The sequence below is a fragment of the Eulemur rufifrons genome, chromosome 6, assembly GCF_041146395.1.
Source record: "Eulemur rufifrons isolate Redbay chromosome 6, OSU_ERuf_1, whole genome shotgun sequence".
Lineage (NCBI taxonomy): Eukaryota > Metazoa > Chordata > Mammalia > Primates > Lemuridae > Eulemur > Eulemur rufifrons.
In genome coordinates, this window is record NC_090988.1 from 41,477,831 (window position 1) to 41,503,218 (window position 25,388).

The 25,388-nt window shown below is 37.2% G+C and overlaps 1 protein-coding gene across 2 annotated transcripts in view; it reads left to right on the forward strand.

Moving 5' to 3' along the window:
- The first annotated feature begins 6,434 nt into the window (after positions 1 to 6,434).
- CTSC (cathepsin C) overlaps positions 6,435 to 25,388 on the forward strand; it is a 37,922-nt gene continuing 18,968 nt past the window's right edge. Inside the window, exons 1-4 of one of the 2 annotated variants that reach the window (XM_069470947.1) lie at positions 6,435 to 6,667; positions 8,471 to 8,616; positions 14,624 to 14,708; positions 16,354 to 17,020. In XM_069470947.1, coding sequence (XP_069327048.1) covers positions 6,496 to 6,667; positions 8,471 to 8,616; positions 14,624 to 14,708; positions 16,354 to 16,364 — 414 coding nt within the window. In that variant the 5' untranslated portion in view covers positions 6,435 to 6,495 and the 3' untranslated portion in view covers positions 16,365 to 17,020. Of the gene's footprint in view, positions 6,668 to 8,470; positions 8,617 to 14,623; positions 14,709 to 16,353; positions 17,021 to 25,388 lie in introns of those variants that run through there. The other variant, XM_069470946.1, reaches the window with a different exon arrangement.

Below are 25,388 nucleotides of genomic sequence, written 5' to 3' on the forward strand. Positions count from 1 at the left end.
ACCCCATAAAATCCATACATTTATGCATCAAAATAATAATAGCACTTTTATGGTGCTGACTCTACAACAGTATTGTTCTAAGCATTTCACATAATAATTTATTCAAAACCTCACTACAACCCCATGAGGTAGGTACTATTTATTATCCTGGTTTTACAGATGAGGAAAGAAAGTCAAAAGAGATAAGCTTCCTAAAGTCACATAGGTAGACAGAGTTGTCTGGTGCCAGGATTCAAACCAGGGCATTGTGGTTCCATAACCTGTGCCCTTAAACTTCACATGTCCTGCTGCTCATACGTGTTTGTAAACGGCTGAGTAAGTTCAGTAAAAGTTTTGGAAGGATACACAGGATACATACCAGGAAGTGAATGTACAGTACTTTGCTTGGCAGGGTGTATATGGGAAAGAACAGGGGAAAAGAGAAGTTAGGGGGGAAAAAAACCACAACAACTGTAATGTCAAGTAAAATTTATAGAATTTTATATCTGATCAGATAGTAAAAATATAGTTAAGTAGAAGAGACAAAGACAAGAAAGGGGTAGGCATAAATAAAAATGAAGATAGATTTGAGCTCTTTTTCCCTCAGAGTTCTGTTGTCTTAATCTTTAGTATCTGTAGTAAAGTTATTTGTTTACATTATCTATCTGTCTGTCTATTCTACAGGTGGTGAGTGTTCTTTAAAGTGGAAGAGGAATACATAAATGATCTTGATCTTTTCAACTGATTATGCAAATAAAATATTTTAAATGTTCCCTTATTATTTGGGTACATTATCTGATTCTTGGAAAAGGAATGAACTTTTTCAACTGTGAGAAACTGATAGCCTTGACCTTTAAACCTGCCACCCTTAGACCAGCTGCTGGCTTGGTTGTGCTCTCTTCGTGCCAAAACTCTCTACAGTTTTGCTGTTTTAGAATTTACCTTGTTTGACTTTGTAATTTCCTCTCAGCAAAAACTTATAGAGAAAAGGGAAGTCAGCTCAAACTGCAAAACTTTGAAAATAAAATGCTGACACATGGTTTATCCTTCTTACTGCCCAACAATGTATTTATAACTTGACTTAAGGTAAGCAAGCCACATATTTATAAAACAGTCCAGTTTCAACTTCCACAGCTTCCAAACTAATCTACACTAGTATGTTAATATAAAAATCTCAGATGTTGCTGAGGCTCACTAGTTGGTCTCTTATGCTAGATGAGTATCTCAAAAAAGGAACAGTATGAGATAAGAAATATAAAATTGATCATCTGTTGACAGAGTGTTTGCCCAATGAAAATTTACTCCCAATAAAGTTGATTCTTAAAGCAGGAGAGTAAGTCGTTCTGTCAACATTTGATGAATATTTACTGAGCATCTACTATGTGCTAGGGATATAGTGGTGAACAAGACAGACAAGGCTCAAGCTGCCTGGAGCTTGTATTCCAGTGGGGTAGATACATAATACACAAGAAAATGCAATAACTGCAGGCAGTTTAAGCACTATGTGGAAAGTTTGAGCATCAGACAGAAAGCAAGAATTTCTGGGGTAGTGAGCAACTAGAGGAACAAAGGGATAGGTGGTGCCAATCATGCAGGGCCTTGCAAGATTTTATTCCAACATGATAAAAAGGCCACCTACTGAGGAGTATTATGCCAGGGAGTAACTTGATAGGATTTACATTTAAATAAAAAAGCACAGTGGTGAGGGTACTCAGTAGGACAGGTTGGCTGATCTGATAAGGGGTGGAGTACTGAAGAGGGAAGAGAAAAGGATGACATCTAGGTTCCTGTCTTGTGCATTAAATTCAAGAAGAAGCAGATGAAAAGCAAACGGCAATTTCTGTAGTCCAGGAAGAAATGATGGACCAGAGCAATACTGGTGGAAACAGAGCAAAGTGGACACATTCATTAAGGTTGTCCTTAGCTCTTTAGTATTGCTCTTACTCCATGTGGCCTACGGGATAATCCTTGTCCATCAGGAAAAATAACGCTTCTCAAAATTTTCATTTCAAAAACTTGGTTCATTTAACTATAGAAATAAATAGTGAAGTGAGAATGGGATCAGACAGTAAAGACTATCTCAGTAACTCACAGTTCCACAGTTGCTCAACATGCATCGCCTATACAGTTCACTCTTAAAACCTTCATTTTTCTTAATTATATATTTGACTGCACCAATAATTAGATAAAACTTCACTCTCTTAATTCCATGCTAACATTCTAATTTAAAACCAGAAGTCTTTTGTTGCTTATCAGCTTTATACTCAGAAGCAGTGTGCCTATGAAAAAGTCATTTATCCTTTCTGAGCCCCAGTTTCCTAACCTGTAAAATGGGAGTAATATTACGTAGGAGATCACTCTCAGATTGACATAAAATGTGGATGTACTGTGCAACTGATAATAAGCTATTCAAATAGAAAGCACAATTATTATTTTTCTAACTTCATAAATTCTTACTTCAAATTGAAAAATGCTCTTCTTTTTTAATACCTTAATTGAATAAACGTAAAATATTCTCATGCCACATATGCAAAACTGACACTAATGATCCACAATTGGTATGGAATGTGCTCTCAGTGGTTTTTCCATTCTTGGAATTGTGTTGTAGTCATCTAACCACACTCTCAGCTTGTCCCTATTTGCCTTTTGAGGAAAGACACACATTTTTGAGATGGGTGTAAGTGAGAGAATCTCAGATTGGAAAATTACTCTAATGAAGAGGTTCTCAAAGTGTGGTCCAAGGACCAATGGGGACTATTCCAGTAGTTCACAAGGTTTTTCCTTTTCAATTATATATCTGTGTAATGCTGTTTTTATTATCTTTTTTATTTATTATTTTATTATTTTATATTTATATATTATTTATTATCTTGATAAAATGTAAAGTGCTAAATAAATAAAATTATTATGGTTATGATTGTTACTACCAATGAGAGAGGTATACATAATACTAAATAGTATTGTGCAGGCCAAGTTCTTCATCTGTTTCTAAGATCTTTCTTTGTTTCATATGCATTCCAGTATAGTGGCTTTCAAATTTATTCATGAGGCAGAGAACATGGAAATCATGATGCTCTTTGCCAAATACCATAAAACATAGATAAATTTATATCCATTACATTATTCATTTATTTAACAAATATTTGGGCACTTATCGTAGGCCAGGAATTATTCTGGGTACTAGGAATTACAATGAACAGGATTTGGAACCTACTGTCTAATTAATAAGGAAAAGTTTTCTAATAGAAATACACGCTAATAAATGTAGTCAGATCTCCACAGAGATCTATATTAACTCATTTAGTCTTCTCAAAACCAGATGAAGTATTCATAGAGGATATAAATTATGCACATTTTATACATGAAAATATCAAGGCACAAAAAGAAGTAAAATAACTTCCTTAAGATTAAGTAGCTTGTGAGTGTCACAGCCAGTGTGAATGTCAGAGCCAGGCTCCAAACAAGGACAGTCTGACTTGCCCACAATCTCTAAGCCAGCAATTCTCAATCTTAAACTTGTACCAGTATCCTTTGAAAGGGAACTGTTAGAACACATATTGTGGGGATCTATTCAAACATTTTCTTATTCAGCAGGTATGGGGTGGGGCTCAGGAATTTGCATTTCTAACAAATTCCAAGGGGATGCTTCTATGGTTTGTTTACAGTTTGTCCCCCAAAATTCATGTGTTGGAAATTTGGTTCCCAGTAGAACAATGTTGAGAGGAAGGACCTTTGGGAGGTGATTAATCCATTCATGAACTAATAAACTAATGGACTGGGGTTATCAAAGAAGTGGATTAGTTATCATGAGAAGGGTCTGTTATAAAAGCCAGTTTGGCCGTCTCTCATGAGCCTCCTTGCCATGTGATGCTCTGTGCCACCTCAGGACTCTGCAAAGAGTCCAAATTAGCAAGAAGGCCCTCACCAGATGTAGCTCTTGACCTTGGACTTCCCAGCTTCCAGAACTGAAGAAGTAAATTTCTTTTTGTTATAAATTACCTAGTCTCAGGTACTCAGTTATAGCAACAGAAAATAAACTAAGATATATGCTGATGCTACCGGTCCTGCTGGTCCTGAGACCACGTTTTGAGAACCACTGCTAAGCAATGCTACCTCTTATAAACCTACTTATAATTATGTGGACCTAGTGACAAACTCTGTTTTGTCTATAAAGTCACTTTCACTTTATGCCATTTTGACACATACTGAATTTTGGGGAATACAATGTCCAGATAAATCTTCAACAGAAAATTGTACTTTGGCCTGCTGGGAACTTGATCAAGAATTGTCTAACATCAACTGCCCTAGTATGGTGTTTGAGTGACCAGTTGATAAGATATTAGAGTTATAACTCATCAGAAATTATTTCTGTTCTCAGAAAAAAGATAACTGTCACTTTTACTACGATTCTATAATTTTACAAAGAAGTGTGAAGGGCAAATATCTCAATGTTTCATTATGTTTTCTAGTACATTCATAGTTGAGCATTTTATATGATGAAATGTGATGTTATTAGAAATTTATTAAAATATCTTTTTACTTTTCCTTTATATTACTTTTGGTACTGTATTTCTTTTTATTTTTAAGCGTATAAGTAGCTTATATTATATATGAATTTCATTTCAGAATAGGAAAGGATTTCTATAAAATATTTGTTATGAAAATAAAATTTTGGGTCTGATCAGTTTTTCCTTATGTAGATTGGAGGGATAGCTAGTATTTACTTTTGAGGGATACATTTTGAGATTATTAGATTAGTGGAAATAAACTAAACTAAAAATCAAGGTTCCTGAGGTTTGTTCCTGAATGTCACTAAGTGGCAATATGACATTAGTGACTCAACTCTCTGAATCTCCATTTCCCAATTTTAAAATGAATCCATTACAATAAGAAGTCTCCAATATCCCTTTTTACTTATTCATTGAATAAAGACTGTTTTAAACTATCTTCACAATTAAATGTGCTAATTTTATAACACCCATCAAAAAATTTCCAACTAAACTGGCTTTTCAATATTGATCACCTGGTAAGCATTTTAATGTTTTAACAACCAATGATACTCTTTCCCAGAGATTTAGGAAGGCAATATTATTCTGTCAACGTATCTTTAAATAGTAAATGTGCTATCTTAATTATACAATGCCAGCTTTTAATCCTAAAAAGGTCTATAAAACGGAAAAGTAAGGTATTGGCCCTATTCTGGCTTTTACAGTTTGTGCCCACCTTAGAGTATTTTCACCTCTGAGCTTTCAAAGGTAACTTTTTTCCACATTGAAATTGCCTTTAAGGCTTAAAAACCAAGAAGACAATATTAAGTGTACTTATTTTAACATTCCAGGATGCTTCCTTAGTATTAATAAACCAGAATCTATGGAGGTAAAACTGAATAATTTGAACCTGCTCCCTTTGAATGCTTATAATCTGGTGGAAAAGGTGGACATCTAAATATTTATTTGAGACCAGTGTGATGGGAGCAAAAATGCATGTACTTAAGAGGACAGGGACACATCAAGCCTGTCTTGTTCATCACTGTGTCCACAGGGCATGACACCCCAGCAGGCTCAGCGGGAGAAAGGTGCCCCAATTACCAACAACAGTCAGGAAAGTCAGAGACACTTTCACAGACAAGGGTGATATTGAAACTGAGCAAGGAGGCATGTGGAAACAGTGTTAGTTACCTAACGTTGCTGGCGATCAGACTGGAACACTGGAACAGTTGGTAACACCAGCCTTCACTCACTAGCTAGCTCCCTTCACTACTCCCCCTACTCCTTCTCTTTGGGCCTCCTGCTTTTCATCTGTAAAACAGAAGGGGTGGAGCCATATCATCTGTCCCATAAAGTTTATGTGTGTCCCATAAAGTTCCAGGGGGAAAAAAAAAACATACAACTAACATACACAAACTGCAAGTTAGCTCTACAGCTGCATTCTCCAGGGCGCCAAATAGGCAAACAGCATTAACAGGAAACCAAACTAAGCAAATAAGAGAGTAGTGAGAATTAGAAAACGGAAGGAAGTTCTCAAACAGCTAGAGTGGATGGGGTTAGCAAGTAAAGTTTTTCAGAAAAAAAAAAACACACAGATGATAACGAGGCAACTATACCTGAGAAGACTAAGGAGGGAAGAAAAGCAAGGATAAGCTAAGCGAACTCCACTTGCTAGTTCTCTCTTGGCCTTTTGCTACTGCACAGAAGCGCAGTCTCGGTCGCGTGCGGACCGCTTGGGGCTCTTAAGCCCTATTTCGGTCACCCTGGCTGTACAAAATTCTGAAACGTCCCTTGGCAATAACATCTGCCTCTGGGCTCTCGCAGAGTTGACAGTCCGACCTGGGCCTGGCGAGGGGACAACGCGCTGCCCTGAGGGGCGGGGCCGCGCCGCGCCGTGACCCCGCCCCCCGGCCGCGGGTTTCCGGCCAGTGTGGCTATTTTAGGGCGCGCGCCACCCGGTCGCCTCATTCTGGGCTCGCGCGCTCCAGTTTTTGCTAATTCCCAGCCTCTTCTCCCAGCCCCCGCCAGCATGGGCCTAGGCCCTCGCTCGCTGATCGCCGCCCTCCTGCTGCTCCTCTCTGGTGTCTGTACCGTGCGCTGTGACACACCTGCCAACTGCACCTATCCTGCCCTGCTGGGCACCTGGGTCTTCCAGGTGGGCCCCAGCGGGTCCCAGCGCGACACGAACTGCTCGGTTATGGGTAAGCCGCTGGCGCCCCGGACCGCTCACTTTCCCGCGCCGGCTGGGGTCTCCTCCCTGTCTCCCCTTCTGCCCGAGCCCTTCTTCTCGCAGCGCCCACGCCAACCACCCCTTGCTTGTGGGTAGGCAGAACATCTTGACTGGACTGGGGGTGGGGGGGACTTTGGGGTACTTTTTCCCGAGCCAGGGCAGCGAAGTTAAAGTTGAGCTGCTGAGAATTTCTAACTTCACACTTTGTTGGTGGGGCCTCAATACTTTTCTCAAGGATTACCCCCCCACCACCTTAATTCCCGCCCCCCCCCCCCTTGGTTGGTTTGGTTTAGAAAGAGTTGAGAACTGCAGTCTTGTGATTATCTGGTACAATGTGGCAGGATTTTGTGTGTTTAAGTTATTGTGCTAGTGAAGGCAGATGAGCCCAAAGACTTTGGAGCATATAACAAGAAGTTTTCTCCACCTGTAACATTGTGGCAAAGGGCTTTATGCCGAGCAATTTTGATTTGGACTTGTGTTAATGCTGCTAGTCCTAGAAAACGTCTGGTACCACTCTGCACTGTGTCATGTATTGCAGGGAAGTAAAAGGCAAAAAATAAGCCCTTTCTTTCCTTCCTTTCCTTTCCCTTCTTTTCTTTCAAGACAATGCCCAGAGTCAAGAATAATGCCTGGCTCACCTGATGGCCCTCAGTAAATATCTAGTGTTTGAACACGCTGGGGGTATTCCAGATGCCTTCAGATAACACGGTTACCCCTGCTACACAGAATCTAGTGAAGGATGGGGGAGAAACAAGAGTCAGAAGAATCACAAATTTGTACAGAATGAGTGAAGCTCTCAGCTATAATTTCCTTGTCAGCAGAACAATCATCAAGTCATTTGTTACAAAAAAAAACTCATTTAACTCTAACTCCAAATGCCTATATGGCATTTTGTAATCCTGGGCATTATAACCGTTTATTCTTTTAAAAATTTTGTTTGGAGATTGTTGCAAAAGGAGATCAGGATTTGCACTGCTCTGTCACATGCAGTCTCCCAGGTCAGAGCATTAATCTGAAACATGGAAAAACGGTCTAAAGTGTAAAACTGTGCAGTTGAACCGTTTTCAGGCAGAAACCCTCTACCTATAAACCTACCTCTGCCCTTAATCCGGTAATTAAAGACATCTGTATATCTGAGCCCTTTTCTTCCAAAGGTTAAATGTTTAATTTTTATGAGCACAAATTAGTTTTATAGGATAGAAACCTCCAGTTTGCTGAATACTTTGAAAGGATTCAGATTCTGAGGTTCTAAACTACAGAGCCATTGAGGAGAAAGGTACCTCACTTCTGAATAGGTTATTTCCTTTCTCTACTGGATTTAACACATTGTCCTTCTTTAATCTGATAGCTAGTCTTTTTATCTCTTTGTCATCATATCTTTTATTCTTATAATTCTTACTTTTTGACTATCATTTTGTCTTCTTCCCATTTCAACCTGTAATTTTTCACATCCCCCACTTTCTCATTTTCTTCAATGTTTGGATGATCTGGGAAGGTAGGTAGGGGCTGTCCTTTTTGGGGTCTCCCAGCCTGCTGGGCTGCATGGCATACCTCTCTGTGAGAACCCTCACTTCCCAGTCTTGCCTGAGACCCTTTCAGGACTGTGGAGAGGCAACATCATGGAGACTGATTTCTTCACAAGGCGGCAGACTGTGTGCCCAAATTAGGTAGCATGAAAGGAAAGCAACTCAATCATATAATGGAAATTGGGGGGATTCTTTCCCCCATGGAAGTCCAGATAATTTTTCTTTATTGTGCGTTTTCTTTTCTTTAGGACCACAAGAAAAAAAAGTAGTGGTGCACCTTCGGAAGTTGGATACAGCATATGATGACATGGGCAATTCCGGCCATTTCACCATCATTTACAACCAAGGCTTTGAGATTGTGTTGAATGACTACAAGTGGTTTGCCTTTTTTAAGGTTAGTTTTGGTGGAAAATCCATTTATATTTTCAGTAATTTGAAATCTGGAGCCTATCCTGATTTGGGGACCCTCAGAATTTTAATTATAGATTAAGAAGATAACCAGAATTAACACTACTCTTTTCAAGAGAAATTAGATGGTATAATTTTGCTGCATTATTTAAAACTATGGTTTTAGTAGGTTTAAAAAATATACCAGATCTATATTTGATAAGTATTTGGTAAGTATGAATAAATTCTTAATTTATTGTCTTTATTACTACACCTTTATTTCTAAGTGTTGCCATAGTCATTTGGCTTTGTACTGAATCTGTAGGAAAGATGTGGAGATTATAAATTTTGTTTTTTTTATAGTTATTGTGTTATCCTTCTTATCATTGCTTGTTAACTCTGAAAGATTGGCCTGAGTGACTCATTGAAGTAATATACTATAGTATTAAAATGAATAATTTATTTGACTAAGAAAGAAAGAATGTAGGAGTTACTCCTTGGGGTGATTAAAAGGTAGCCTAGCTGGTCCAGCTTGTTTCCGTTTCTCATTAGGAAAAAAAACATTGTTCATTCTTATAACACACTGCTTCCAATTGCAGACACACTGTGGGTTAAAATAATTTAGCACAGATTGCAGTCTATCCCATTTGTTCTTCTGAAGTTGAAACTTTTCTCATATGCCAAGTTTTAAATGGTTTAAGTTAATTGAATCCACAAGCGTTAAACTAGCTGTTTCTCATTATGCACTGGTATAATGCAAACTTTTTCATGGGAAAGGGCTTGCAGCCTTTAAAACATCTGGTTAGGAGTTGGCCAATTATAGGGTTTCGTGGGAAAATGAGGAATGAGTCTGTTAAAGATGACAAAAGGCAAAACACCTACAAAGGCCTAACTTCTAAATTTGTTATAATTTCTCAAGTGAGTTGTGGTTTATCATCAGGATTTTGTATTCCATCCAAGCCAACCATATTTCTTAGAATAATAACTTCTAGCAATTTTTTAAAGTAAAGACCTCTCTTTATCATGAAATAAAGAAGAAAGAGTTGCCTCTCAAATGGATGGGTTGGTCTGATATTCAGCTGATGGACCAGTCTGTACATGCTGGCTGTTGATGGCCAGCAGTCCATTAAATTAGTTAAAGCCCATGCTTAACCAGTTGTTAACTATTTTTAATATCATTTCAAGGTACTATGTATTTTTTTTAACAATAAATAAATAAATATCTCTATGGATTTTAAAAATTGTAGTATATATGTGGTAGATGTAGTCTACCTGAATATAATTCTTGGTCTGTGTATGGAAGAGCCTAGGCCTTTGTAGGCCTCTCACAGCCCTTCCGAGGTTCTTTGCCTTCTGCACAAAAGAGATTTATTCACGGCAATTATTACCATGTACCATGAACCTTGTGCATAATTTCCTATCCTTGTGATCATGGTCTTTTTTCTCTTCCTCTAGCTCTTCTTGTTTGATGCACAATAAACACTTAGTTGATATTTGTTGAAAAATGGACATGAATGGATGAAGCAGAAATCAGTTAGGAAATAGACTGAATAATTTAAGTAGAGGATGGGGAGTAGTATATAAATAAGTAAGTTGTTTACTCATTTGTCTTAGAAAACTTTTCATTCTTCTGCAGAATTGGAGAAACTGATGGGGAGATGTCTAAAATTGTCCTTTAATTATTGGAGATGTAATAATCAGATATAGACAAGGACAATTTCCCACTTTTAATACTTTTTCATCAGTTTGTTCTCAGTTTAAATAGGTGTCCAGAGCTGGTGCAGACAGCGGGGATAGTTGATGGCTGAATGAGGAATTGGAACATGTTTTTGTTATTTCTTTTTGAACCAGTGTAAGCAGATTTGGTATTTTGCAATGGTCTCAGAACATTAGTCACATTAGGTGAATAGAAAACCACTTTTTCTTTCTTTTTTTTTTTGACATGGAGTCTCACTCTGTTGCCCCACGTAGAGTGCAGTGGTCTCATCACAGCTCACAGCAACCTCAAACTCCTGGGCTCAAGTGATCCTCCTGCCTTAGCTTCCTGAGTAGCTGGAACTACAGGCACACGCCACAATGCCCGGCTACTTTTTTCTATTTTTGGTAGAGACAGGGTCTTGCTCTTGTTGAGCCTGGTCTCGAACTCCTGACCTCAAGTAATCCTCCCACCTCAGCCTCCTGGAGTGCTAGGATTATAGGTGTGAGCCACTGTGCCTGGCCCAGAAAGCCACTTTTTAGAGCCAAATAAATTACAAGTGTTTTCAACCATAAGTTGGGAAAGAGTCAATATATATGCCATTGGAAGGCAGAACCCTGCCTAAATGCTTCTGAATGGCACTGGTCAAATCTTTATTCTCTCATTAAGAATGATAATAGTGTTCCTACCCTATTGAGTTCAGTATATTTTTTTAAAGTGCCCATTTGAAATAACCATTATCAGGGCCATGTTTTATTTTCTTGAAGAAAAATCAACCACTCTTGACTGGCCAGTAGTTAGGTACTATGATAAGGACCATAATTTCATTAAGCGGAGTAGAATATAGTAAGATACTTTTTTTTTTTTTTTTTTTTTTTTGGAGACAGGGTCTTGCTCTGTTGCTGGAGCTAGAATGCAGTGGCGTCATCATAGCTCACTGCAATCTCAAACTCCTGGGCTCAAGCGATCTTCCTGCCTCAGCCTCCTGAGTAGCTGGGACTGCAGGCCACCATGCCCAGCTAATTTTTCTTTCTTTTCTTTTTGTAGAAATAGGGTCTTGCTCTTCCTCAGGCTGGTCTTGAACTCCTGGCTCAAACAATCCTCCTACTTGTTTTTAAAACTTAACATAAACATTTCCAGATAAACATATTTTGCAAAGTGATAATATTCTGTGTTATTTTAGTAAATCCAACTGCAAGAGTGATGGGAAGCAAATTTTTAAAATTTAAGAAAAATGATAGGCTGGAGCTGACTTCAGATAATAAGAAAGTAAAGCACTTTTGGTGACATTTGTTAACATAAAAAGTTTGCCGATTTACGACAGACATCAGGGTATTTCCTACAGTGTGCTGGGGAAACCATGCTAGGAATGGTACATAACCCAAGAAAAAGCCTATGTAATGAATAAAGCATGTGAGAATTTTTCCTACAGACTTAAAGTATCTTTTAAATTAAAACTATTTTTAAAAATGAGGAATCATCAAAACTTAAGTAGTATTTGCTATTCAATTTTAAGTGCCCTAAGTAAACTGCAGCATAGTCTACTCAGCCTATTGCCATTACAGAAATATCTGATAAATTTTTCCCTTGTACACCTGCCATTATTATTCCATGCATTGTTATCCTTCAAATCCATCAGATTTCCACATCTCTCCAATGACTCATACTGGACCCTACCGCTTGCTTCCTTTGACCCTCTTCAGAAATGCTTTCATCAGATTGTTTCTTATTGTTGTTCCTGCTGCTAGAGTTTGCTGAATAGTTGATACGTGCAAGGTATTTGTAATATTACAATATAAGTGTGTTTTCATCTACAGTTCCTGACTTATAGCTACCATAGTTCTTGTAACAGTAAACAGATTGACTTTCTCCTGCCCTCCTTTCACCTGCCCACAGCAGGACTCTAATCTGCTTGTGGGTCATGAGACCCTCATTCCAGAGAGGGTCTTACCTCATAACCTTGGAAGAAGGAATGCTGCACAAAGAGGCCAAGAGGAATCTGAACAGATAGGCCTTGCTGGGTTAGATCATATCCTTTTTGCCCAATCACATTTCAACATACTTATCCATGCTTCAGTCATGTCTATCCAATGAAATCTTCATAAAAGACCCAAGAAGACTTGCTTTGGGGAACTTGCAGAAAGCTGAACACATGGGAGCTTTCAGGAAAGTGAGCAATAAGTCATCCATGTGCTGGGAGGGTGGGACATCCCAACTATACGGGGACAGAACCTCCTGCACTTGGGACTCTTCCAGACTTCACTCTGGGTATTTCTTCATCTAGCTGTTTGTCCTTTAAAATATCCTTTGTAATAAATTGGTAAGCATAAGCACTTCTCTGAGTTCTATGAGCCACTCAGGGTCGTGGGAACCCCAACTTGAAGCTGGTCGGTTAGATATTCTGGAGGCCTAGACTTGTGACTGGTATCTAAAGGGAGAATTGGCTCAGTCGTAGGTACTGAGCCCTCAACCTGTGGGATCTGATGCTATCTTTAGGTGGAAAGTGTCGGAATTGAATTGGAGGACACCCACCTGGTGTCTGTTGCAGAATTGCTTGCTTACTGGTGGGCAGAAATCCCCACATGTTGAGTGGTGTCTTTCCACACTTTGGAATCCTTTTAGGCTCCTGCTGTACCTTCTGCTCCCTTTAGCATCCTGTAGCTCAAGGATGAGACAGCTTCCTCATCATTCTCTGCATTCCAACTGAAGCAATTATGATACCACTCCTATTGCTAGAACTTGCTCTATTAAGTTCTACTTATTCAGGCCTTATCTGAAAGATAATGATTTTCCATGATTTTGGGATCCTAAGCCCTTTTTTAGTTGGCAAACTGCTTGAGAATTTGAGGGATAGAGTAGGGACAAAATCTTTTATTTTTTTTGCATGTGACTTAAGCTTGGAAGGAAATAAACCTTGACACTGAAAGTTTTTGCTTGGTTTGAGTTGGGCAGGAAGCACTGGGAATGTATTTTTAAAGGATACTTTTTCCTACTCAGCTTTCTCCAGACATTCCTTTATCTGGACACTTTGTGGGAGATACACACTAAGATGCATTTAGGAGCCACTGGGGAGGGTACCTAAGCATTTGAAATAACGTTATGTAAAACAATAATGAGTAATTAGTCCTGTGGCAAAATAGAAACTTTCTTAGAGGCATTCAAAGTCAAATTTCTTTTAAAACACCAAGCTGGCCAAAACAAAAGACAGTAGTTCTATAGACCGGGTTTCTGAGACGATCAGATTTTAATAGCATTTTCCATTTGGTTATACTTGGTACACTTCAGCAAATTTGTACCTCTTAAAAGTACCTGCAGCCAACCTCTTAAATAAACAACACAATGCAACGAAGCAATACTGTAAAAATGCCTAATTATGCCTGACTTCATGTGATGGGTGGATGTTATTTTATTCTTCTTTGCATGCTTATGTACTTGGTTGTGTGTGTGTGTGTGTGTGTTTGTGTGTGTGTGTGTGTGTGTGTGTGTGATGAGCATGTGTAAAGCTCCTCTGTACGGCATCCTCTACCATATTGCCCAGAGGAAGGAAGTCATGTGAAACAAACTAAGCTCCAAAGAATGGCCTCAAGTCGAATAGGCTTTGTAGCCTTTTACTATTTCTCATTTCACTTTCTCTAAGTCAGTAAAAGAAACAGACTGGAAAAGGGAGCAGTAGATAAGGAACTTGGATTTTATTTTGAAGATTAACTTACTCAAGGGCTGAGGAAAATGCATAGAAGAGAACTAGATTCAATATGGCTGAAAATTTTATTTGGTGATAGTCAAGCAAATCTTTTTGATTTCTCACTGAGCTCTTATTTGGGACCATCCAGTCTTAATAGAACTCTGAGTTAAGCAGCACTACCATAGGTATTTCTAAAGCAAGTTGCTACTTAAAACAAGAGCAGTGTGTTGAGAAGTCCATTCCAGAGAATTTACTTGCCCATTTTGTGTGATAGTGATTTGTAAATAAGCTTGTCACTACACCCAGAAATTTCAATGGTATTTCTACAGTAAAGGATTTAGGAATATTGTGCCATTTTTCCACTATGCCTTCTGGGTTCATTTTTAAGATATAACAATTTGAGAAGACTTACTACTGAGAAGGTGTACTTTTTAAAATACAGGTTCAATACATCAAGCTCGAGATTTTGTCTTTTTTTTTTTTTTTTAAACAACTTGGGGTTTATTGTAAGAGTATTTCAGTTGAGGGAAAATATCAGAAGTTTAGTACTCAATACGTGTTTATTTTATCTTTTCTTTTGTGATGATGCTTAATCTCACCATAATGACTCAGCTTACCATTGTAAACTCTTCGTAGGATGTCACTGATTTTATCAGTCAGTTGTTCATGCAGCTGGGAACTGTGGGGATATATGATTTGCCACATCTGAGGAACAAACTGGGTGAGCTCCATTGAAATATTTCTAACTTTCTTGCTAACAGCAAGCTTCTTCCTCCCTGGTGGCTTATGCAAATAAATGTGTATTCCTCAGAGAAAGGAATACCAGAGAGTTTATGGTTTTCTTATGGATTTCTTGCTTGAGCTTGCTTATCTGCTATTTCTAACTTGCCCGCGCTCTTTTATGTGAATGATTTTTTCACTTTAGGATGTTCTGTTTGCACATGTCAATTTAGCTCTCCCAAGAATGATACGTGTAACACCAGTAGACATGAATCCCAAAAGATAAAGACCCAGTTAAGAAAAAGGTTGGCTCAAGTTCACCTGAAGTAGTTATACCGCCTCAGGTTGCTTAGTCTTTTCCTGAAAAGACTCCCTCAAGGGGGAACCATGTGAGACCACAGCATTTTAGATCCATCTTCCAGTAGAGAAGGTAGTTTTTTGAGAGAAATTGGCATTTCATCATTCATTTCTCCGAGACATCACCCAGCTTTTATACACTGGCTTCTACTAAGAACATGGAATATTGACTGGAAAAAGGAGGATTTTTTTCACTCTTTATATTCTCCTCACATTTCCAGAATAGATGTTTAAATCATTACTCACACTGGACCCATAAATTTAGATGGAAAAATAGGTGGTTAGAGAGAAAAGTTGATAGGGACCTACCCTTCCTTGCATTTTAACATAACATTCTTTCCCCTTTTTCTTTCTCCTTTATTTGGCTCTTAAATACTAGAAGTGAGATATGAAAAAGGGAACTGGGGACATGTGTTGAAAGCACCATAAGCTTATTTTATATCAGCATTTTCTGAGCTCTGTAATAGACCAGCAGTGGCCCACATGCATGGCAGGTAGGAATGGCGCATCAGTTGGGTAATTTTATCTTGTTAAGCTTTGGAAATTGTTCCAGACAGCCACTGATAAAAGATCAAAGAGATCACTAGAGCTGAAACTAATAAGCAGTTTCTTCATAGTTCTTTCTGGTAGTTGAATAAGCATAGAATCTGTTAAATAGTTTCATTTCAGAACTTCTCAGAATCTTTAATATATTGTATGGTGGTAGCTTAGAAGGGAGATATAATAGGAAACATTTTCAAAATAGGTTCACCATTTCTTTTCCCACAAAAAATAAGGTGCTCTCAGAACACAGTTTACGAAATTCTGTCTTTAAGCACTTCACCCTTCCTCCTAGTTAGGGAGACACCCCCACCAGTAGAAAAGATAAACCCTGATAGTTGTTCTGTAAATGGGATAAATAGCCTAGTACCTAGACATAGATTCAAGCAACGTTAAACCTCTGTTTAGAGTTTGTGAGATATATGTGTTAATGTATGTAAGTAGCTAGAATGTAGTTTGTAGCCTGTTTCTTAAGTATATTTCAAAACTATATTAGGTTTACACAGTGGCATTTCTCTGAGAAGCATGTGCTTTTTAAGCATATTGGTTGCATGTGCAATATGTGTTGCTTAAGCATTCGGCTTGAGAATGGCATCTTTTTGTGAATGTCTTAATTAACATTAAAAAAATACCAGGCTCTCAAATATTAGTGCTGGTATTTTTTTTTTCTTAAACTAATATGATTAAATATTATTAAGAGACAGTATGATAGTTTTTGGCTTTTAACCCTAGTTTTTATTGCCTTGTAGTTATTAAATAGAGCATCTGTTGAGGGGCTCTTTTAAACTCCCAGCCAAGAAAAGACTTTGGGGCTAAGAGACAGAGCAGCGTGCAGCAGTGGACCTACCTCTGGCATCTAGCAGAGGCCTCTGGCAGCTACAGTCCCTCTTGGAGTCTTTATTTTTATTTGCATGTAAAATGCAGAGGAGTCCAGAGGAGTCCTGGTGACCTACCTCCAAGGCAGCTGCCCTCCTGAACATTTCCTTGGAAAGCAGTAACCGCCATTTTGGAATGTGAACAACCAGAGACTACGCAGGAAAAAGAAAGAAACAGTCTGGAAGAGATGAAGTCTAGGTGGCTTCACTATTCAGCTTTTTAATAAAAGGAACAATATCAACACATTAAAAATTTTTTTCCTCTTTTGAAATCTCTTCTATTGAAATGATTCCTCTAAACTGGTCAGGATTTGAATGTTGTGTTTTGTTTTATTCATAGTACAAATTTTATTCACAGCTCAGTTGTCTCTTCCTGAGTATCTTTGCTTCCTCTAATTACCTTGAGGAACCCCAGAACTTATTGTAAGGAGGGAATAAGGCCTCAAGATCTTTTGAGATGCACAGATATAAGTTATTAGAGGAAAGATGGTCCTATGGAGGACATGTTTGAAGGAGGGAAGAAAGAAGCTTTCTCAGAGAAGCCAGACTGCTAAAGAATTATCCTTCTGCACTTTATAGATCTTCAATACCTGTGGCTGATACCTTTTTTTTTTTTTTCCTTTTTTGATTAGGTGCCAGCCTTGTGCTGAGAACTTGACATAAGTTAGAAAAATCCTATAAAATAGATGTTACTAGTTTCATTTTATAGATAGAGAAAATTAGTCTCTTCCAGTGCTTGAGCTCATATAGCTTCTAACTGTAAAATGCTAAACCTAGCCTTTCGAGCCTAAAGATTTCCCTGCGGCTAAAGAGTAAAGAAAAGCCATTTCACAAAGAAGTAAATGGTATTTAGAGCCACATTTGGTTACATTTCCTGGTGAATTCCAGTCTGTGGGCATCATGAATGTTAGTTTAATGGAACAGAATATGTGCTGCCCTGGCTCTTGTTGAAGTCCTAGGAAAGGAATTGCCTTGAGGCTTGGGTTTCCTTACCAGTTAGACTTCTCATTTTCTTGCCTGAACCAGGGTCTTCTCATTCAAGATAAAAATTTACCTTCACCTTTCCTTTGTAGTCTTGAAAATTGGAAAAAGAGCTTTGTAAACTTCAAGTTAAGTGTCTTTGCCAAATTTGCTTCTCTTAAATGCACTATTATTCACAAGAATTGCTATCTTTTTGCTCTTTCTTGCCACATAATGGACTCCTTTCCTCCTCACTTGATTTGGAGCTGACTTATATCAGCCTTGGTGAACCTGAAATGAGGGGTAACACCTAATCCATATTATCTTGGTGGATTTTTCTTCTGCATCTCTGCTTGAATAGAAGACTCTTTCTCTAGATAGTAGTTATCATTACTTTTTTATACCGTCTTGGAAGTACTATTCTGCTGCTGTTCTGGTAAGAAATATCTCATACAGATGAACCAGTAGTGCAGCTGACTGCTCTTACCTGGATACTTTTTTTCCAACCCACCTCTGGAACTGATTAATGCTTCATCATTCAAGCCCTTGATGCCACTTCTCTGTGAAACCCTACCCAGCTCTCTTCATCAGTGGGAGAAACGCCATTACCTTGTTCCTGTTGTACTTTGCAGATACCTCTGGTTTCATACTATGTTGTGATGGAATGATTTGATAGCATGTTGTCATCTTCTTTCAGACTGAAAATCTGTATTTTTCCTTGTATATTTTCCGCACCTAATACACTGGGAACTTTATAGGTGCTTAGAAAATGAACCACACTTCTCTTTTCTTTTTGTAGACTTTTCACAAGCAATACCAGCATGCAAAATTAATGTTACAGGGTTTTAGAAACACAAATCAGGAATGGTGCTATATTTATCTTTTTTGATTCTCTGCCCTAAGAAATATCAGGTTACATGCCTCTAGAGTTCTAAAAGAGTTGTATATTTTCAAGATGATTTTCAGGATGTAAATATGGCCAATCAACCAATATGTAAAAAAAAAAATGTATTTAATGTGGAATTTTTAAAAAAATTACTGAAGGTTTTATATGTTTTTCTGAGTAAGTGTGCATGAATGTATTTTGATTATGGCAGAGAAGAGTTACAGGGCACAAAAGTGCAGATGTATGTGAAAAGGCTTTACAGTATACTAGTGCTTAGCATTCTGTCATAATTGCCTGTTTATCTTAGCTTCTGGTCTCTAAACTCCATGAGGGCAGGGATTAACTCTGTATTACTAGCCATTTTATTTCCTGTGTATAGTATAATATGTGACAAATAACAGGGCTTCAATAAATATTTCTAAAAGAAAATTGAATAATATATCATTGTGGTGGTGTTTCATTGATATGTTTTTGGAAGCATTGTTTTTGTTACGTTTGTGTCCTTAGAGGCTATGGTGGACTCTCAAGCCATATTTGTTGAATGACTTCATGGAAAAGAGATTAGACTTTTAAATTTTTTTCTGTTTATTTGTTTATATTTTAATCTTGTATGAGCCTATAGAGGCCAAGATAGGGCTCAAACTTAAAAACAATAAAGTTCTAACTTTCAGAGTAACTAAAAATGAAATTAGCTGTCAAGGGAAATAGCATTAAGACTGCAATGGTTTCCCAAAGCCTGAAGAACCAAAACTTTGAACCAGCCTAGAAAGCTGCAAGGTGTGCCCCACCTATGTTAAGTATACTAAGGAACATGAGCTAAGGAGTGGATTAGATGAACTCTTAAGATTTCTTACAACTTCACAGTTTAAGAGTTTATGAGAGAGAAAGTGAGGCATAAGCCCGGGGACTTTGACTGCTTTGCTGAGTGGTAAATTGCTGTTTACTTAACTCACTCAGGAACATATATTTTGGTTTAAATTGGATGTCTTTTCAGCACTGGGAATAAATAAATTATGACCCTCCTTTTTCACATGTAAATCTAACTGCCAATTCTTTTAGTAAAATGCTACAAGTTATTTGGTACAACAATTTCCTGGTGGTTTTGCAATTCATTAAAATTCATCTTTTAAAATAAATGGTTCAGTATAGTTAGTGGGCAGAAAAGTAGAGAGCTAATCCTTGGAACTGGTATGGGGAAGTTGGTTTCTTTCTGAAGAAAGATGTGATACTCTTGGATGGGTTTGGCAAAATAACCAATTCAGTAAAGTCTGCCTGATTCTGTTTCATTGCCATCTTAGTGGCTTTTACTCACACTGTAGACCCGAGAGCAAATGGAAGTAGTTACTTTGCACTTATATAGATATCTACAGTAAACAAATGGCAAAAATTGAATAAATGTTCTTTGTTTTTTAATATTATCAGAATGGAATATCTCCCATATATATGGTTTATCATTAAATCATTCACCCCCATGCAAGGTACTCTGAAATGGTAAATCATCTTGATGGATTAGACTTAGATATCTAAATTTCTTATGTATTTCACAGTACAGTATAGATAGGTTTTAAAAATTATATACATGTATCTCTATACTAATTGTTATAAAATATGAAATATTAAATGATTAAACAATATTTGATTCATTTGTGTTATTTGATTATGCCCTACCAAAATATTTCATGATGATATCACTTGAAAACAATGTAAAATAGTCTTCATTATCATGATTTTGTTGCCAAAAGCAGTGTGAGAGTCTCTGTTACTAATAAGTAATTTTTGTGACTGTGAATCTTCAACATTTGGAAACAATTTTCATTTGTTTTAAAATCTTAAACAATTTCAGTAGGTTTTGACACATTTTTGTTAAAAGTATGAAAGTATCACAGCTTTAGAAGCGTTCAGAAGAATTACTGATTGGTATTAGGAATGATAATTTAATAGACACATTTTAACTGAAACATTTGTTTATTGATAAATAAAATTAAAAAGTGAGTATCACATTTAAAAACATCTGGTTTCAAAAACTTTATCTTTTAACATCTGACAAAACTCATACTAAGAAAAAGGCAGATGTAAACTTTGCCATTTTCTTATGTTTGCATTGTTGGTATTTGCAAATCTTCATTTCTTTGCAAGTATGTTTTAAACTACTTGTTCATTTCATGAGGGTTAGCCTGATTGAATCCGATATGATGCTTAAGTTTAAACAGGCACATGTAAAAGGGAATGTGCTAGGTGCTAACCATCTCGTCAGTACTTACAAGCTGTACATGTGCTTGATATGGGAACTGAGTGGGAGCATCAGTGTTGCTTTGTATATTAGATAATAGAAATTGGTTTTCTATTATCTAATATAATAGATTTCTATTATCTAATATAATAAATTTGTATATTAGATAATAGAAATTGGTTTTCAATTTTGTTTTTATATTACAAATATAAATAGAAGTTATAATACTGTCTTCCCAGTATTCCAGTGGATAATCTTTTCATTTTGGAAACCACTGGTTGACAAGTTGGACTGAGAGTCAACTGCTCAGTTGACAGTTTGGGATAGAATAGAAGTTCTATAAAGGCATGGATGAAGTTTTAAATTGCTTTATATTCCCTATGGTAGCAGATAGTAATGTTTATATTGTTACTTGTTTAGTGTTTTGTAACTTTTTAAACTCTTCAAACTACAGTATCATTGTTATCCTTCATAATAATCCAATGAAGTAATATCAGTCACGGGTGACATTTCTGTCATCAGAGGAAGGAATTGAGGCTCACTAGTTGTGACTTGGTGAAGATTGCATAAAGGTTAAGTGGAAGAACTGGGATATAGGGGCCAAGTCCTTTTTACTAAACTGCCTCTGTTTCCTAGCCAGTGAGTAACATAAAGTAATTTTTCAAATATTTGCTAAGTATATTATTAATCAGGAAAAGAGTGGAATGAAGTTTAAGTGATTTTTTTTTTCCTCTGCCTCAGTGTCAAAAGGCAGTTGAGTAAGACATCTGGGATAAATAACTTAAATTCCAAATTATCCCTACAACTAAGGAGGTCTATAATTGGATAGACGATAAAATGAGTGGGAAATTGAAGAAGGGGGATTTTGAGAATGTTTGGCAACTTAATGGTGATTTTGAAGAAGCAAATGGGTAATTGTTGAATCATAGAAGTTTTCTAAACTTAAGTGCTAGGATTTGGAGGTTCTTCAAATTTTATGAAATTATGTATTTGTTGCAGTAGAAATTGGCATAAATGAATGGAAATTTAAATTATCCCATCTGTGCAAAGCAGTCTTCAGACACTGATGTTTATATAAATGAAAACCCTCAAGAAAAAAAAAAATTGGCTATCTTTCAAGCTGAATAACATGGTTAAAATCTCAACTTCTTAACTGATGGTAATGCCAAACATCACCCAAGAGGTATTTCACAGTAGCAGGGAAAATGACAGATACCTTGAGAACATTCGAGTCAAGAAAATAACAGATACAGCGGATGGTCCCCTCAAAGTACTGAGTACTTGCCTTTTCCACTGACAAGTGCCTCTTTTCTACTAAGTTGTAGTTGTCCTGCACAGTGATATTGCAGCCCTGTCGTGTCTTTTATAATTTCCAAATATTTGATAATTAAGCAGCACATTTCCAAGGTTCTAAAAAAGACCAAATTATTTCTCATCATGAAAACTGCAGAATAATAGCAAATAAAATTTTAAAAGGGAAAGTAATTCCATCAATTTAATGTTTCAGAAGTGGTACACAAATGGATGGCTTCTTTAGTACATTTATAGGGTATAAGTTATAACAGCAAGAACAAAATTATAGTTTTTTAGGATGACTCTTCAGTATATAAATAAGGAATGCATCTATAGTAAGAATTACCTGTCTTTATGAATATGAAGTAAGAAAACCACATATGTAAGGGTGTGCAATTAGAAAGCTTGAAGGGAACTTTTGGAACTTCTAGGTCAATCTAAATTTACATGTAGGGCAGCAGGTTTGGAGAGGAAAATTGTCACTTCTGAAGTAATACCATGAGTTAGAATTTGAGTCTCTGTGATATACTGGCATCACTACGCCTCTATTAATTATAAATTTACCTTTTCTCAGTTTCTTGTGTTATGGTTGAAATGCAACTTGGTATTTGTTGTTCTTTCTCTTCCATTATTCATTTATGTATTCACTCATTCAATAATTAACTACTTCTTAGTGCCAATTTCCTAGGTACTGAATGAACAAAAAGTCCTGTTTTCACAGTACATATGTTTTTGTGGAAAGAACAACCTGATAGGCTGTTGTGAAAATTAAATGAGTTAGTGTACATAAAACACAACCCATGAGATGGAATCTGTGGTTATCATCCTGGTTTAAAGATGAGGAAACTGAAAGAACAGAGAGGGTAAGGATTTTGCTTAGGATTCCACAGCCAGGAAGTGTTAGAGCCTGGAGTCTGTTGGCAGTCCAAGCTCAAAGGCAACATTCTCCTCTGCCCTGCATCAAAAGTCTTAGGCAAGAATGGTAGATTGGTAAATTGATGCCTCCCAATTTGTTCTTTTTGCTTAAGATTGCTTTGGCAATATGCCATATTACAAAGCTATGGTAATCAAAACAGTATGGTACTGGCACAAAAACAGAGACATAAACCAATGGAACAGGACTGAGAACCCAGATACAAAACAATCCCCGTATAGCCATCTGATCTTTGACAAAGCAGACAAAAAACATACACTGGGGAAAATAATCCCCATTCAATAAATGGTGCTGGGAAAATTAGCCACATGTAGAATACTGAAACAGGATCAGCACCTCTCACCTCTCACAAAAATCAACTCACAACAGATAACACACTTAAATCCTAAGGCATGAAACCATAAGAATTCTAGAAGAAAATGTTTAAAAACTCTTATAGACATCAGCCTAGGCAAAGAAGACCCCAAAAGCAATCACAGAAACAACAAAAATAAATGGGACCTGATCCAATTAAAAAGCTTCTGCACAGCCAAGGAAACAATCATTAAAGTGAATAGACAACCTAGAGAATGGGAGAAAATATTTGCATGCTATACATCCAATAAAGGGCTTATAACTAGAATCTATATAGAACTTAGGAAAATCAAGAAAAAAATCAAACAACCCCATTAAATAGTGGGCAAAGTACATAACAGAAACTTTTCAAAAGAGGGTAGAGACTAACGGCCAGGAAACTTACAAAAAAAATGCTCCACATCTCTAATCATGAGGGAAATGCAAATCAAAACCACAATGCGAGATCACTTAACTCCAGTGAGAATGGCTTTTATCAAAAAGTCCCAAAACAACAGATGGCTGGTGTGGATATGGAGAGATAGGAACACTCATGCACTGCTGGCAGGACTGCAAACTAGTAGTTAGTATGGAGATTCCTCAAAGAACTAAATGTAGAACTACCATTTGATCCAGCAATCCCACTTACTGGGTATTTACCCAAAGGAAAAAAAAGGACATTCTATAAAAAAGGCATCTGCACTCAAATATTTATAGCAGCACAATTCACAATCGCAAAGATGTGGAAACAACCCAAGTGTCCCTCAATCCATGAGCGGATTAATAAAATGTGGTACATGTATACTATGGAATACTAGTCAGCCATAAAAAGACATAGTGAACTAATACCTCTTGTGTCATCCTGGATGCAGCTGGAGCCCATTCTTCTAAGTGAAGTATGACAAGAATGGAAAAACAAACACCATATGTACTCACCATTAAATTGTTACTAATCAGTGAACACTTATCTGCACATACGGAAATTACATTCATCAGGTGTCGGGCAGGTGGGAGGAAGGAGAAAGGGATGGGTAAATTCACAACTAATGGGTGCAGTGTGTGCTGTCTGGGGGGTGGGCATGCCTGTAGCTCTGACTCAGGTGGTGCAAAAGCAATTTATATAACTAAAGCATTTGTACCCCTGTAGTACTCTGAAATAAAAAAATAAGCAAGTATATGGGCATCTACTACATTATATTCTATGACAGCATTTTTAGATTTTCGGTTGTAAGTAGTGGGAGGTTTCTTCAAATGATTTTTGTCACTGCACTATCTGCTGGTCCTCTTGTTATTTAATAAAAGAGAAGATACTTGAGAATCTCTGCTGAATGTTTAGGGCTTTTCCAAGCAGAGTTTGAAAAAATCATCTGCTACAAAAGAAAGGAAAGAAGGAAGGAAGGTAGGAAAGAAGGAAGGAAGGTGGGAAAGAAGGAAATCTTTTATAAGTAATTCAGTGTAGCTTCCAAAACTTAAGTGAAAGTTTAAGTGTTCTAAATTCTAGGTTAAATCTCATTTAAAAATCTTTGAAAAGTTGTTGAATTTTCACTAACCTTTTGGATTAGTTTAAATCTTTGAAATTGGGTAACCTCAATAAAATAGACAAATGAAGGGGAAAAAGTTTAATAGGTAGGAAAAAATTTTGAACTATGTGTTTTATTATCTCACGTAAGAATAACTTGTGATATGCTAATATAGAAAATGCAACTGTGAAATACAAAACGTAAATGGATTTAAGAGAAATCGAGAGAAGCATGTAGAAATGAATATTAAAGGCCTTGTAAATTTGCAATATGAAATAAATCCACAAAATAGAGGAACTCTTTAAAAAAAAAAAAAAAGATTGGTAGACTGAGCCAGGCATGGTGGTGTGAGCCTATAGTCCCAGCTACTCGGGAGGCTGAGGAAGGAGAATCACTTGCACCCAGGTGTTTGAGGCTGCAGTGAGCTATGATTGTGGTACCACTGCACTCTGGCCAGGACAACAAGAGAGCAAGAGCCTGTCTGAAAAAAAAAGGAAAAATAAAAGAACGGTATACTGAAATAGCCAAAGCAGCATAGGTACCTGAACAGTGAGAAAATGCTCATGCTCATGAGGGCTGCTAGAAGTTTGGGCAGCTCATAAAGGGCCTTGGGCAACAATTTAGACCTGACTCATGGGTCAGTTAATCAGCTGATACATTTTTTTTTTTTTGGTAGAGGATACAATGGGTGAAGCAATGACCTTTGTAACCTGTGAACCTGTATTTGAATACTCTTCTCTCCTTTTAACTTTG